Source organism: Haemorhous mexicanus, chromosome 2 (genome assembly GCF_027477595.1).
Source record: "Haemorhous mexicanus isolate bHaeMex1 chromosome 2, bHaeMex1.pri, whole genome shotgun sequence".
Taxonomy (NCBI): Eukaryota; Metazoa; Chordata; class Aves; order Passeriformes; family Fringillidae; genus Haemorhous; species Haemorhous mexicanus.
Genome location: NC_082342.1, coordinates 39826118 through 39841591, shown reverse-complemented (window position 1 = coordinate 39841591; position 15474 = coordinate 39826118). Strand labels below are relative to the sequence as shown.

The following is a 15474-nucleotide window of genomic DNA, read 5'->3' as shown; positions in this document are numbered from 1 at the left end:
CCCCTGGAGACTTCTCTTCTGCAAGCTGAACCTCATCTCTCTCAGCCTGTCTTCATTAAAGAGTTGCTTCATCCCTCTTATCATCTTTATGACTCTTTTCTTAGCCTCACTCCTACTCCTATTTTATATTGTTATGCCCTTTTGCAGTTCTTTGAAAACCAAAAGCTCTGAGAAATCAAAAGTAGATCACATTTAATTCAGCTGATACCTGATATTGTAGAAATATATTTATTGTTAAATGTAAAACGTGTTATCCTTGCTTATTTGAAATTTTGCAAGATTCAAAAGAGTTTAGTAGACAGATAATTACGAATTTCTTTTAGTAAAGAACTTTTGCTTACTAGCTAATTAGGAAAATTCAAATGAGGTTAAATAGCTGGATAACTAAACCACTAAATTCTTTTGGAAATTATACTAAGTGTCATTTTTGAGGGATAACTTAATCCATGTTTCTTAGAGTTTGGAAAAAAGTCTGCTGTGGAGTTCACAGTGGAATGATGTAGACATAACATGCCAGCTGGCAACATCCTCTTTCACTTTTGTTATCCGGCCTGGTCCCTGGAAGACAGTGAATTCTAGGGCAAACATGCACTCTCCATGGCTAGGGGGTTACTCATGGTTGTGCACAAGCAGGTTGTTGGATGTTCTCCTTTTCTGCTGTCCTGTATTTTTTTGCAGTGCCTGGTGCTGGCTGTAGCAGGAGACAATATCTCCTAACAGGCTTAGGGTCTGATCCAGTCTAGTGTCTAGTTTGCTATCAAATGCCTTTAATGTGGTTCTTTCTGTCTTCTGCTATTCCAGGTGAAAGCATAACTTTTTCTTTTATTTACAGTTATCCTTCACCAAATCAATTCAAACTGCCCGGAGTTTGAAGACTCTAAGCCCAGAGAGAATCAATTTACAGCTGGAAATGGTGTAATAGAATAAAACACGTTACCTTCCAAAGTATTTCGGAAACTGTAATTGGCCATTTTATCCATGGGTCCAGATTCATACTGAGTCAGAGAAAGGCAAAACTCGACATCAGCTGAGGATGGTAGCCTTGGGGTCCTTGATTTATCATTGTTCCCAGGATTTCTCCTTATAGGCCCCTCGCTTGTGGCACTGCATAAAGCTTGTTGGCTGTTGTAGTCTTCAGACCGAGTGCAGATTACCTGGATAAAACACTTTCTATTAGAGGAGTTGCAACTACAAAAAAAAAAAAAAAAAAAAAAAGAGGTACTTGGATGATTTTTTTTTTTGAAGAACAAAAGAAATGTACAATGCAACAAGTTTGTTTCAAGAATATATATTGTTTTTTATGTTTTATGTGTATGATTTTAATATAATATGGTTATTTAATAGAAACCAGCCCTCTAATACAGTGCACATTTTGAAGTAATACACTGATCTGTATCTGAAATTACCCATATAGACTAAGGCATCAAATCATTCATGCTCTTGAAAACTCAGTGAGGCTAAATTCAGTGTTACCCACGAATGCAGCAGGACACAGAGGTAAATCTGCTGCTGAATTTGCTAAATGGAGGATTTTTGGCTTCAGTAAGCTACTGAACAAAGCCATAATCACTGATATTTTTTTACCCAGTACAGTAAGAATGGGAAATGTTGACTTAAAATATGAAAAAAAAATTATTATGAAAATATCTGTGTGTGCTTTTTCAGAGTAAATGGACACTTACTTTCTCTATGTGTCAATGATGCTACTTGTATTATATGGGAAAATTTTCTGCTGTACTTCCTAGAAGTGTTGTGGAGATGAACTTATATCACCAACTGAAATATTGTAGAGATGGATTTTGAGAAAGGATCTTAAACAGAGAGATGGAGAAAGATGTGAAATACTGCTAGAATCCAGCATCATTTATATAAATGTTTTGGGTTCACAGACAAAGTCCAATTACAATAGCATAAAAAGTCATTATTTGTCAGATGATCTGCAGAAGCTGCCAGTCCAATTTGAGTCTCCTGGAAGAGCAAGGTAATTCAATGGTGGGTCTATGAGGATGAAACAGAACAACTTCTCATAATTCCCAGAAGTTATTTTGTTTATCAGGAGGTAATGTTGAGGCTCTGAATCAAACTTAACTGTCTATTGTTTTGCTTTCCTTTGGAAAAAAAAACCAAAACATGTAAAACTCCAAACCACAAGAGACCCCTTTAAAACACAGGACACTGCACTTAGCAAGTAATCGATGTGGTTAATGAGAAATTGGGGTAGGGAAAGAATAGGTCTCATTAGTGAGTGAAACATCACAGGGGAGAAAACACCTAACACTGAAACCTCAACTTCTTTTATCCTGAAGGTCTATTTCTATTTCATGGACCAAAACAATGAACAAGAAGGTGAGTGAAAGTAATCATCTCTGCTTTGAATGGGATTAATGGAAGAACATGAAATTCTCTGTTGAAGGAAGTGGGTGGGAGATTCATTTCACACATACTAGCTACGTAGAAACCGTGAGATTGAAGCAACACTTCAGGGTGACCTCTGCAGTCAGAGGAGAGGGAGGCATCTCCTGAGTGTGATACAGCTCTCCCAAACCAGATGTCTGGTAGGTGAGATGTACTTACCTCTAGGGGTGCCGAACTCTCTCCATTGACTAAGTCAGTGAAATAAAATGAGTAAAAAAATCAGTGCTGAAACGGTCTCTGAACTGCAGTTAGCAAGGGAAGAAAAATTAAGAGTGTTCAACTTAATGCTCTATTTCTGCATTAGGGTGGGATGAATCACACCCTGGAGGCTCAGATGTGCTTCTGAACTAACTAAAGACAGAGCCAAAGGCAAGTTGATGTGCTGCTGAACAAACTTTTGAAAGAGTGGAAGGAGATCAGATGAATCCTTTTGTTAGTGATTTGATGACAAATTCATAGATAATGTTTGATGAAGCTGGTGATATAACACAGAGTCCTTAAGAACCTGGAGTTCTTAAATGATAAATTTTCTATGAATATGAATATGATGAAAAAACTATTCTCATCTTTTTTGGGAGTATATAAGAAAGCTTATCAGAGCAATTTACCCTTTCATCCTGCTCTGTTAGCTGAAATCTGTCTATCTCTGTTAAAACTACTGAGGAGCCCTTGGAGGCTGTAGGTAGTTTTCCAGCAGAGTTGCACAAGCACGTTTCCCCCAGAAGCTCACCAAATGGGTCAGGATTGCACCTCTAAGAGGGACTCGGGTCAGGAGTGTGTCTCTAAAGAATCTCTTCTAAGAATCCACACCAAGAAAGGAGAGGTAGTGACAGGGATAGGCCCACAGTGATAAACACAAACCATAGTTTGTACTGGTTTTATGATTAGTTTGTGTTACTGAGTTGATTCCCACTAGCAGGAAAATAGGTGGATGTTTCAGGAGAAGCTGTAGTAATTCATTTATAAAATGTACCATTCTGTGTCCCTAGAAGTCATTAGTGATGAAGGCAAATGTGTCCTGCCTGGTGAAGCTCAACCTGTTTCTCTGTTATTTCTTGGCTCAGAAGCTTCCTATGTGTGGATTTTGTATCTACCTCTCCTATGGTCTTTATCAAGGTTCATATCTCCGGGGTTCTCCATCCTGCCATCTCCTATCTTCCATCGTTTTCCCTCTGCCCTAGGGATATATCTTAATTGTGTCTTAAAGAGGAATTACATGCTGTGTTCAAGACCCAGTTTTCAGATATTCAGGCAGGGAATCTTCAAGAATGAGCTTAAATATATCTCTAAACAAAAAAACTTTTCCCCTTTGTTCTGTTTATTCATTTCAGTGGGATTTAATGTAGTTGTTAATGTTATGAGGCTTATAAATTTTTAGAGTGCTAATGTTCTTTTCCATTTATTTCTCAGTGTAGCCTTCATTAACTGTCTGACTAACCAAATTCATCCTAAACAGAAGCCAGATGCTAAGAGGCATTTGGAAACTCATGGTCAAGAAATGCCACAAAATAAGTCCCAGGAATGATAATGCTTGTCTGTAACATTTTGCCTGTAATCCTTTTTGTGAACTAAAAATTAAGGCCTGGTTATAAATTTAACCAGAATGCTTTTCCAGAAATATTTAACTTAGGTGATATTAATTATGGGTCTATCCTGAAACTATAATTTGCTGCTTTAACAGTCATGTGATGAGTAAGTGGTAATAGATCAGTCAAATGGTTCTTTCTGGATGTAATCTGCATAAAGAACACATGAAATGGGTCACACCATTGTCTTATTTAGCTTCAGCAGGAATACTTTCTAGTGTAAACGTGTTGGTTAAAACATGATATTTTATTCCCTTTTAGAACAGTCCTGATCAAATTTCTCAGTTCTCAGTTCACCCTGGACACATCTTCAAATTCCAGCTGGACCTGCTTGTGTGAATTTGCCAGTCCCAAGGAAACTGTCAGGAAGATACTCTGAGAAAAAGCTTATGTAAGTAGTGAGCAGAGCAAATACCAGTAGATGGCAGTCCAGAATATGCAGCATCGCTTCTGGACCTTGTAGCACCCAGCAAAAAATATCCCTCTGTGCACTGCAGCTGAGATCTTGAACACAGCTCTGTGTGTTTCTCTCTAAGAAAACAGACTGTAGAGGCTACTGTCTCACACCTCTGGCAAATGGGAAAGCCTTTTGTCTTTTAATTTGCAACTGCTTGCACAGACCAGCCCCTGTGCCAAAATTAAGGGAACTGCCTTACAGAAGATTTCAGTGATGTTCAGTCTTTTGCCTGCAGTCTTTAAATTTAAACCTTTGTGGAATTTTGTGACAGATTTCTTGGGGTTACTTTTGCTTATTAGAGATGTGCTCACAAAGGCATTCAACACTGGTAATATATACCTAAACACTTGGGAAAAGAGGATTCTCTATGGGATCAAAATAGGTGCTCACTCAAAAAGTGATCTGAAGCTCCTCAGTTCATTGGGGCAGTAGAGCCACTCAAAGGGCCAATCCACACCTCTGTGTCCTTCAGAACTGATCCCTTGTACTGCTTCTCCCCTGAGGCCACTGAGCCCCCCTCCAGAAGCTGTAGGAGCACATTTTCATAGTGCTGTGTTGCAGATTAGATAGCCTAAAAGAACCACTTCAGACTGCAGTCAGAGCAGCCACTTGACTTGCTGATGTGTGTCAGACGCAGAGATGTGATGTAGACACTTCACTGCCTTTTTTCACACCTCCCCTCACCTTTTTCTCCCAGATGAAGTCTGGACTCCTGAGCTGGAGTCCAGAATGGAGATTTGTTATGGAACCCAAAGATATTTTTTACTGATTCATTATCTTTCTCTATCTTTCTCCACTTATTCTCACAACCTTGCTTGGGAATCTCATTAAAGCACAGCTCTCACACTGGATTTAAAACATTTGGCAGCTATAAAGAGGTTTAATTTTTTCTCTTTTTTGGCTGCATTAGGGCCTGGCATAATTTAATGCTAATTAAGTGGCATCCAGAAGCCATTTACTCACCAAACTGGGAAAATGCAAGGAAATCCCCAGATAAAAGCTGTATCTTGGGACCTTGTTTTTACAGGTGGAACTTTGAAAGGTGCTGTATCTGTAGCAGACCAAAAGGGTTTTAAGAGATTGTGCATACTTATATCTGGTTCTTCATATGCTGCTGAATATTGGCAGGAATGGAAAAGTTAAACATGCAGAGAATTGAAAGAAAAGGATAAAGAGAATTTAAAGAAAAGAAAATACACAAAGCAAAACCTTGAAGAAATTCTAAGAAACATCTAAAAGGGTGAGGTCCTTAATTGTCTTTCTTCTCTTTATGGTGCATACATAAACTGGGGGAGCTGTGAAACTCAAACTAAAAGGAGATAAGACAAACATGAACTGACAGCATTAAAACAAACCTGGGGACTTCAAGGTATTTTCTCAGCCTTCAGTAAAAGCTGGCTGAATTTCACCTTTTTGCATGAAGGCAGCCCAGAACTGAAGGGCAACCTATAGCTGATTAAGCACCTCTAAATGGTGCTGGGCTGGAGTAGGAAAGTCTGTTACCAATTACTGATGAAGCATTCACTAGCACCTCCTGGTCTGACAGCTCTGCAGCTGTCTCCAGGCTGTACCATCACTGCTGCTGTCTCCATGTCTACTGTGAAATCACTCAGACACATCTCTCTGGAGAGAGATGGTAAGATTCTTCTGCTGGTGAATTATTAACAAACCCCAGTTTTTAGGAAATCGACCTAGCTATTGATTTACACACCTCTAGAGGTGTATATTCTTTATCTTTTACCTTTCATGACTTCTGGGCAAGCATGGCTGTACACTAGTGAACAGCCAAGCATTCAGGGACCCAGCTCCACTGTCACCCACACCTGATCCCGTGGACAGCCAGTCACAGGGACACAGAGGCTGAGGATACCCAAGTGGCTGTTTCTGCTGTGCACAGATTGTGATACCCTCCTGCTGCAGTCTTGAGGTGGCATGTGAAGAAGAACCTCTTCCTAACAGAAAATGTTTCAAATTTATAATCCATGTAAGCATATCGTTGAGAACACACTTCATAAATTCTTTCTTTATAGTTGCTCTATTTGGGCTCTTGTTTATTAATTTACCAGCCCATAGCTGGCACCACAATCTATTAAGTTGCAATAAAAAATAAAGTTTTTGAGTTCCTTGGGTGTCCATTAGCAGATGGATGTAAGACTTTTTCTGATCTAAGAATCAAGAAGTGCTGGCTTCTGGCTTTGTATATCTGAAAATTTCCTGCCGTTTTTAAAGGTAGGTGTAGAATAATCTTTCAAAAAACGCTGTCAGACAATTCACCTAGCAATACAGCTTCCTGATAAAATGTACTTAGAATTAAATAACTGTGTCTGAATAGCTGAATTCATATTTCTTATGAAGCCATGTTTTCAGGTAATGGATCTAAAGTACTGTCATTATTAGTTCAGAAGCATTTTATCAATTTTCTATTTGTGTAACTTGTTTCTCTTTTGTAGTAGCTTTGCTTTTGTGTAAGTGGTTCTTCAGGGTGATATGGAATGAAGTGCTAAGGGAAATTTTCCATGCTTGCAACAAAGAATTGGCAGCAGGCTCACCCCAGCACATCTGAGAGCAGCCAGCTCTCCATGTTATGCAATTGCTTCTCTCAAGTCTTACGAGAGACAGAATAGAGGGAGCTGAAGTTGGTGGTGTATCCTGCTTACCACAACAGCAAACTGAAATAGCTCTTAGATTCTCCAACTGTATTTTCTGCATCCTATGTCTAGCACACGGTGGGGATTCCCAGACTCTAACATTAACTGCCAGAAGAAAGATTCTGCTTTTAATTTGCAGTAGGCTTTTATGCATCTTCAACTCCATTGACTTCAGTTGTTTCTTCTAGCATAAAAGAGAGAAAAATTTAACCTCCTACTATTTAGAATCATAGAACAGTTTTGGTTGTAAGAGACCTTTAAAGGTCAGCTACTCCAAACCCCCTGCCATGGGCAGGGACAGTTTCAACTAGTTTGGTTTTTTTTTTTTTTTTTTTTTTTTGCAAATACATTACTTAGTATAGTTACAGAAAAGAGCACTGAAACAAAAGAACACCCTCTAAAAAGGTAATGGAATATCTCCAATTCCTATATATTTTTCTGATAAGTTGACATAGAATTGCAAAAATTACTAAAGCATTAGTCTGCCTCATGCAGTCCTAATGCTGAGTGTAACACTTGAATCATCACAAACAAGTAACTGAAAACATGAGAAAACCCTTCCCACCCACCCTAAAACATGAGCTAAGCAAACAAACAAAACCAGTAAATATTCCTGATAGTCTTGCTAGTAAAAAAGAGGCAGGAATCAGAAGTGTCACTTAGATGACAAATATGAGAAAAACGTGGATGGATAATTCACTCAGCCAAGTGGTAACAGCAGCATGTTGAAGAAAAAGTAAGGTGAAAGCAAGAATTTCAGCATGTATCCATGGGTATCCATGTTGCTATGGCAACCCTTCAATGGAATAAAGTATTTTCTCCTTTCTTTGGGATTAAAAAATAAAAAAAAAAGAAAGAGGGATGCTTTTCTGCAAATAGGCACTTTACCTTTTTTAAAATAAATCTAAACCTTTCCTAACATAGCAGGCATTGTAAAGACACTTAAAATTCTAAAAAGGACACCATATTATTGATGTGCTATTCCAAGGTTACTCTTGCCCTCTTTTTATTTTGAATGCTTGCTGAAAGCATTCTTGTTAAATTCCTTCAAATTCCTTCACATTTCTGGATCCTCCTCTTTTATTTTTTTTTCTTTTTTTTCCCCTCATGCTGTTTAGCTACAGAGCTTAGATAATTAGAGCACTCTGCAGCAGATCTGTGGCTGTTTTTGGGTTCAAGCTAAGGCTATTTTTGTTCCCTTTTGATTTTCTGGAGTGATATTTTGATCTCTCACTTTGTGCTACTCGAAGTTACTGTATTGACTGCTATTCCCTATTAAGCAATTGTTAAAATTTGGATTCAATGCTAATAAAGAAATATCTTTAGCCCAAACTCATGACTGAAAATGCTGATCTGTTCAAACTCTTTCATTCATTCTCAGGATAAGCTGGGAGAGCCATAAATAGATGGAATATATTAGAGGGAAATATTAGTATTTGAAGGTAAAGTTATCACATATTTTGGAAATTTTGAAAAAATTCTAACATTTCCAGAAGTTGCTGAAAAATATAAGTAATAAGCATTTCCAGAAAATACCTGGAAAACGTCAGCAAACAACTTAAATGCTCTTACCTATGTACACTGACACTGAATGTGTTTTAAAAATAGCATGCCTTTTATTCCTGCACCTCTTAAAGTTATACAAAAATATCTGTTTGAACAACTTGTTCCATAAAAAAAACCCTTTTTATTTTAAGACCATATTAGTGGGAACTAATTTTAAATAAGAAATTATAAACCTGACTATTTCTTAAATATATCATAAAGTTCTGGGTATTTATTACCAAGATAAAAATATCTTAAGAATCTAGGCACAATAAAGCCTTTGAAAAAAACCAAAAGACAACTAAACACAACTGCCTGACAGCTGCATGTCTTTTAGAAAATCCTGAGAGTAAATTTGCTGATTCCTGTGTATTACCTGTCTCCTCCTACCCTGGTTATCTCATCCAATATACTGCATTGATAGCTCTACTTGACACATGTAACCAGTGCAATTCTGGTTTCATTTTATCTACTTCCCCACATGTACATTTTTCACACAATCATTTATTCAGCTCAGTGCAGAACAGCATAAAATCCACTTCTTTCTGACAATACAATCTAATTAAGCTAGTAGAGTTGATCCAGATTCAATCTGTTAGAAATAAGAAGAATTTTAGTAAATGGGATGAAAATGCATATTTGTTTTCTTATTTATTTTATGTCTATGTCTACACTAAGTTAAATGTGTTCAGGAAATTTCTGAGGCACTGAGGCCAAGTGACATCCAATAATCCATGTTTATGTCAATAAAATAATTTTACAGGGTGTCTCTATGCAAACATTCTCCTGGGAATGGTCCCTGAAACGATTCCTGTCTGAGGGAGAAAAAGGTATGCCACAGAATAACTTGAATAGTTCTGTTACCCTATCTCCAAATGCTTGAATTTAGAGGTCTACCCACCCTCTATTATTCAGAGGGCACAAATCAGGACTAAATACAGCACAACCAGCCCAGTAAGCCCAGTTGAGTGCTGATTTGTAATATGCCAGAATATCCCAGAGCCGCTTGAATTTCTCGCTCTGTTAAATCACTAAAACTGCCCAACATTCATTTGGGCTGCCGAAATAAATGGAAGGCAGATTTAGATGATCATAATCACAGACTTCAACACCAGAAGCAACTGCTGCTATTGTCATGGATGAGTGCGTCTATTGAAGCTGATAGACCGTTGTCACTGAGTTTTAGGCAATGTGGCAGGGATGAGCAAGAGACAAAAAAAAGCCCTCAGTGTTAGAGTAGGACACTATAATTCAGCTATGTGAGACCTTATCACTTACATATAGATGTAATGTCACTGTGTTTTATGGCCTCATTTGAAGTGCTTTTAATTGCCAAGAATCACTTTTGCATTTGCCTCTCAGCTCCTTTGAGCAACAGATATTATTTCTTCTCTATTTCTTTGGACTACTGATGTGAATTATACAGCTGATTCTTCTCTGTTCTTAAGGTTTGGTTTACTTGTTTGTCTGTCTAACATTGAAAGCAGGTTAGTTAAATTTGATAATTTTTAACTCACAGATGGGAGGAATACAGTAGGAGAGGGGTAGAGTGCCTGAAAAGCCTCTGAAGCATCTGCTTCTATTTCCATCATTCAGTCACCCACTGTTTTGCAATGGTGCTAGAAATTTGTGTGCATAAATCCTGCTTCTCTCACCTAACTGGCACACCAGAGTCAAGCTTGTTTAACCTGTTAAAGACTATGTTTGGACACAAAAGCATAACTTTCCCCCTTCCACTTTACTTTTATGTTCTTAATTAAACAACCTAAATCCTACAGTCAGAAAGAAATGAGACAAAGTTACAAATGAACTGTTAAAATCCACTAAAAATCTGATTTGCTTTCTGGTATCTCCTCCTTTCTCTCCAGGAGTATCTAAGGGAAGGCAGTAGGGCTAAGCCCCCATCTTGTGCACCTCACCTAGGTGCTTAAAATCAGATGGGGTCATTCCCTTCCTCTTTCCTTGGCTGGTTCTTACCTGCCACGAGGAGAAAATTGATGCTGGGCTGAGTAAATTAGGGTTGGTGGGATGTCTGCCACCCATGTACTCATCATTGCAGACCTCACAGTCCTCTGCATCTCGCCAGTCCCAGTAGGGGATGGTGAAGTTCTCATCCCCCGTTATCCTCTGGATCTGACGTTCCCACATCAGCAGAAAGACCCGATGCCAAGGCAGGAAACCGGGGGCTTCGTGGGCAAAATCAATGTCCCGCCACACATTGGACCCACCTAGGAGTGTGTCTCGAGAGGCATAATAATGCATCCACACAAAGAGATCGTACACATTGATGTCTCTGAACATGGGGTTGGAGCCATTGTTCATCTGTGCATACGTGCCCGTAGCAATAACGTAGTCCTGGCTAGGGATGTTCTTTGCCAAGTTAAGATAGGCAAGAAACTTGTTCTTCTCACTGGCGGTGAGCTGGAAGATGTTTCTTCTTGTTTTCACTTGCCTTTCAGTGCAGTTGAGCCCGGAGAAGCCAAATTTGCACTCCCCGCAGTTGAATCCCATGAAGTTGCCTTCACATCTACATGTCCGGTTGTAAAATACAGAGGGCCAGTCCTCTCTGTCATCCACTCCTGAAAAAGGGAACTGTGGTCCCAGTGGAGCCAGGGAGAGAAGGATGTTCTGGCAGGACCCTCTGCTGGAAAGCTCCCCACAGGGGGACCCATCTCCATCCCAGGGGGGACAGCACTCCTTGCTCAGCAAACTCTGCACATTCGCACAGACTCTGGGGAACTGCCCAGCGGACGGCTGAAGGATGACGAGCAGAAAAGCCAGGGCAAATAGCAGCATAGTGACAGAGCAGCAGGAGAGCATCAGCGTTATGCTTCAGTGCATGGAGTGTTCTCTCTGACCCCTCCAAAGGCCTGTGTATGAAAGGAATTCCTTCCCTCCACCAGGAATGCTTCACTGCTGACTTCTGCTACAGCGCACCCTTCAATGTGCTTCCCCATTCCTACACAGGATGCATTTACACACAAAATACACTTCAGGGTTAATCTCATTATCACATGTTTTAAGTGAAAGCCAAGTGACTTTCCCCCCACCCCCTACAAGTTTCAAAATACAGGCATTTATTATAAACTTTCATCTTCTGCCTAGCACATGATTGCTCTCTCCTGGCAATTGGAGAGGAAGTAAAAGTAAAGTTTGGACACTGAATCAATTGTAAGTTCTCAGAATTCCTAGTTTGATTATATGCTTTAGAGTAAATAGTTGGTTAAATAGAATCTGGTTGGTTAAATAAGAAGAACAGTAGGCATAAAAAAGAAAAAAAAAAAGAATTTGTAAGCAAACTATTTTTTCTAACAGGAAGCAAAAATAAAACGTGGTCAGATTAAGTACGAACATAGGGAAGAACCAGAACAAATTATTTGACTTAACATTTTAGCACTTCAGTGTAAACTGCCTTTCTTGAATTAGCACATGGCAAAAGGAGATGAGGGAAGTAATATACTCTAAATAAGAAAATAGGTTTTTTTCTTCTAGAATTGATGGCGCTTTCACAGTTGATGACACACAGAAGTCTGCATGACAGCCTTCTCCACAGTTTAGTGGGAAACACAGACAATCTGCCAATAGATTTTCAGAAAGAACTTTGAGCATCTGTCTCTGGATCAAGAAAAAACCATTGACTCCTGTTTTTCTCCCATCAAGCAGTTTGCAAACACCATATCTGTGTTCCTTACTCAATATGTTACTGGGCAGCCTCCAGACCACCCACCTCTTTCTTCTTGTACATTAGCCTGGGGAGAGCTGACAGAGCTGCATGAGCAGATTTAAAAGTTAGACATTCTTTGAAGCTGCCCCTTGCAGGAGGACAACTGCTGGGCAAAGCTCACATGAGTTATCCTTTATTTTCTTCACCTACTACTGCTGTTAATATGAGTGGTTTTCTTGGGTTTGTTTCTGACTAAAAGCTTTGTGAGTTATTTCCTTGTGCTTAGTGGAGGCAGGAACAACAGACAGGCAAATGAAGTGAGAACTTTGCTGGGAAACGAGGCCTTTGCTGGGATCAGGAGGTCATCACATGACCAGGCTGAGGAGCACGAGGTGCTTTAATCCTGTTGGCTTCTATGCCTCAGGTATTCCAGGGGATTATCCCTGAGTCCCACTTCCAGGGAGCCTGTGATGGGAGAGCCTGGAGCAAAAAGGACAAAGGGAAAAGTATTTGATTTTTCAAAAAATATTTCTAACCATAGTTCTGATGTTTGCTATTTTTTAGCTGATTCCCCTGGTTTCCATGTTAGGCTTGTAAAATATATTCTATCATTGAAAGGTTACTAATTTGATTTATTTTATTTTGTGGCTGTTTAGGAAACCTTACAATTTTGTTTACTGTTCTTCCCATGGATGCTACTACAAAAATACTATACATGAGGAGAAGCCCATCTCTGAGGATAGCAATTTGTATTTTTTAATATCCACTGAAAAGCCACATGGATTGGGAGAAACTTGATGTAGAGCCTCTGAGGGAACCAGAAAAGCCCTCAAATATATATTTATGCAGACAGTGATTCAAACAAATACGTTCAATACCCTGTTTTATTATTCAAATGAGATTTTATGTTCAGTGTTACAAAAGAAAGATCTTGAGCCTTGAGAGTTGCCATGTGATGAGTTTCCGAAGCAGCTGGTTAACCACGGAATTCCCTGTGCAATGGCACAAATTAGAAGCTTTGAATCAGGAATGTGACTCAGGAGCAGCACACACCCCTCTGGCTTTATAGAGATGTCAATACTTACTAGAAGGAAAACTCCCAGAGAAGCGAGAAATCTTCCTGAAGCTCACCTGCTGGCATGCTTGCAGCGTCAGGATCAGATTTTCAACATTGTGCTGCAATCCTAAACTGAGCTTCACAGAGAGATGGCCTATGGATTTCTGATGTGGTTATGGACAAGGACAAAGGACAAAGAACATTCCAAGTAAAAAACAATGGCATTGAATGGGGGTTCACATTACCTCATAGAATTAATTCCTTGTTTCCTCAGAGCTGAGTGGGCTGATCTTCAAAATATCATGTCCTCCTTTCGTAAAATGCCATGGAAGTTTCCATTCTGGGCTGATAATACTGAAGCAATCAAGTAGTATAAATGGGTTTTAAAAAATTCTGATAGCTGGATGGCACCATGAAGGAAGTATCCCTCAGTGTTGCTTGTTAATTGCTTGTTAGGAATTCATGGGGATTTTAGGTCTAGCTGGCTACATTGAGTGGGGAAAAAAAGAAACTTGGGATGGGAAAATGGAGAATAATTTTAATTGTGGTTATTTTAAAAGTCAAGCATAAAATTATGGAGAAGCAAAGGCTGGATAGACAAAGTTGATGCTGCTCAATTACCAGTGAAGATACAAATTTTCTGAGGAAAAAGTGAAAAAAATGGTTATTTGAGATTGATAAGCACAAGGACCACTTGACAATTAGAGAACAAGTGGAAAGACAGAGAGTCTATTAACCAGCCAGGAAATTCAGTCTGATAAACCAGTGGACTCAGATTGTGTGAACCAGTGAATGTTACCAATTCAATGCTTTTATTATGTGGCCATGTTATTTTTGATCTGATACTGGGATACCTAGACACAGGCTTAATGCATCAGAAAACAGACATTCAGACTGGTATGAAAACACAGGCCAAATATTAGAAGCAACTTCTAGGAGCAAGAAAAATGTCATTGATCTGCAGTCCAAAGCAAGGGAGAAGAGGTGCTGATGCAATCAGGACAATGAAAGTATAGAAATATTAGCAAAAGGCAAAAGGCAGTCTCTTCCTGCTGTAGACTGCAGATGGCACGTAGCAGAAAAGGAGATACCAATCTATCAATCTCCAGTCTGCACAAACTTGCCATATACCTCTCAGGCATGATGACAGGACAGCATCTAAGGGGGATGCTAAAGCAATATTTCCTACAGCTTCTTTACACTCCACTTACACTTCACCTCTTCTTTCAGATCTTTGCTGAAAGGCAGCCTGGCTTCTGGCTTTTGGAAGCATGCTGGGCAAAGTGGAAATTTTGGTATGTGGCTCTGAATGCTTTCCTATCAGCTTTCAGAGGAAAGTGTCAAACAATTTCTGAGTACTATGTGGCTCATACCTGTGGCCATGATAGCAGGTCAGGGCCTGGATTTAACTAGGTGGATAATATTGTGCTGTTTCAGGAAATTCCTGTCTCTTCTAAGAGATCACTGAGGTTGAAAGCACAGAAAGTTTTCTGGCAACCTACAGGGAAATTTTTCATGTTTTTTCTCAGTTGATGTTCTGCTAATTTTCCAAGGGAAACACCTGCTGAGGGGTCAGACAAGCAATCCACCCTGTGCAAAACTAGTGGTGGAAACAACTAAGGGAGAGGCAAGACCAGCTTTTGCTCTGTTGGAGCTCTCCTGGGCTGTCTCTCATCCTGCCAAGCTGCATCCTCTGCCATCATGACAGGTTCCCCACAGTTGTGTCTCAACCAGCTGAGACACAGTTTAACTCCTGCAGTTAAAAGCCTGTGCTCTTCCTCCTCCTTTCCAGTGTCCTCTGATTCTGGTGGCTCCTCTGCAAGTTGGCCAGAGGAAGCTTCCTGCTGGGCTGCCCATGGTGCTGGGCTTGTCTTCAGAACCAGCTATATCTAACAAATGCCTCTGGGCATTCTCACAGCCTTGTCTTGCTTCATTTATCCAGCCCTGCAGAGAAACAGGAAAAGAATAAAAACTATTAGTAGCTGTGTGTTGGTTTTCTCTGTGTGCATGCTTTGGAAAACAGGTAATACAACAGTGTTTTAAGAACCATGAGAGTGACATTTAGAAGAGAGCAGGTCACAGCAGCTCCTGGTGGTGAGGCA

General features: G+C 39.6%; 1 protein-coding gene across 1 annotated transcript in view; it reads right to left on the bottom strand.

The window, feature by feature from the left end:
* TYR (tyrosinase) overlaps nucleotides 1-11640 on the bottom strand; it is a 42151-nt gene extending 30511 nt beyond the window's left edge. The window contains exons 1-2 of the mRNA XM_059840360.1: nucleotides 10629-11640; nucleotides 938-1154 (exon numbers count right to left, since the gene is read on the bottom strand). Coding sequence (XP_059696343.1) covers nucleotides 938-1154; nucleotides 10629-11471 — 1060 coding nt within the window. The 5' untranslated portion in view covers nucleotides 11472-11640. The remainder of the gene's footprint in view (nucleotides 1-937; nucleotides 1155-10628) is intronic.
* Nucleotides 11641-15474: the final 3834 nt, after the last annotated feature.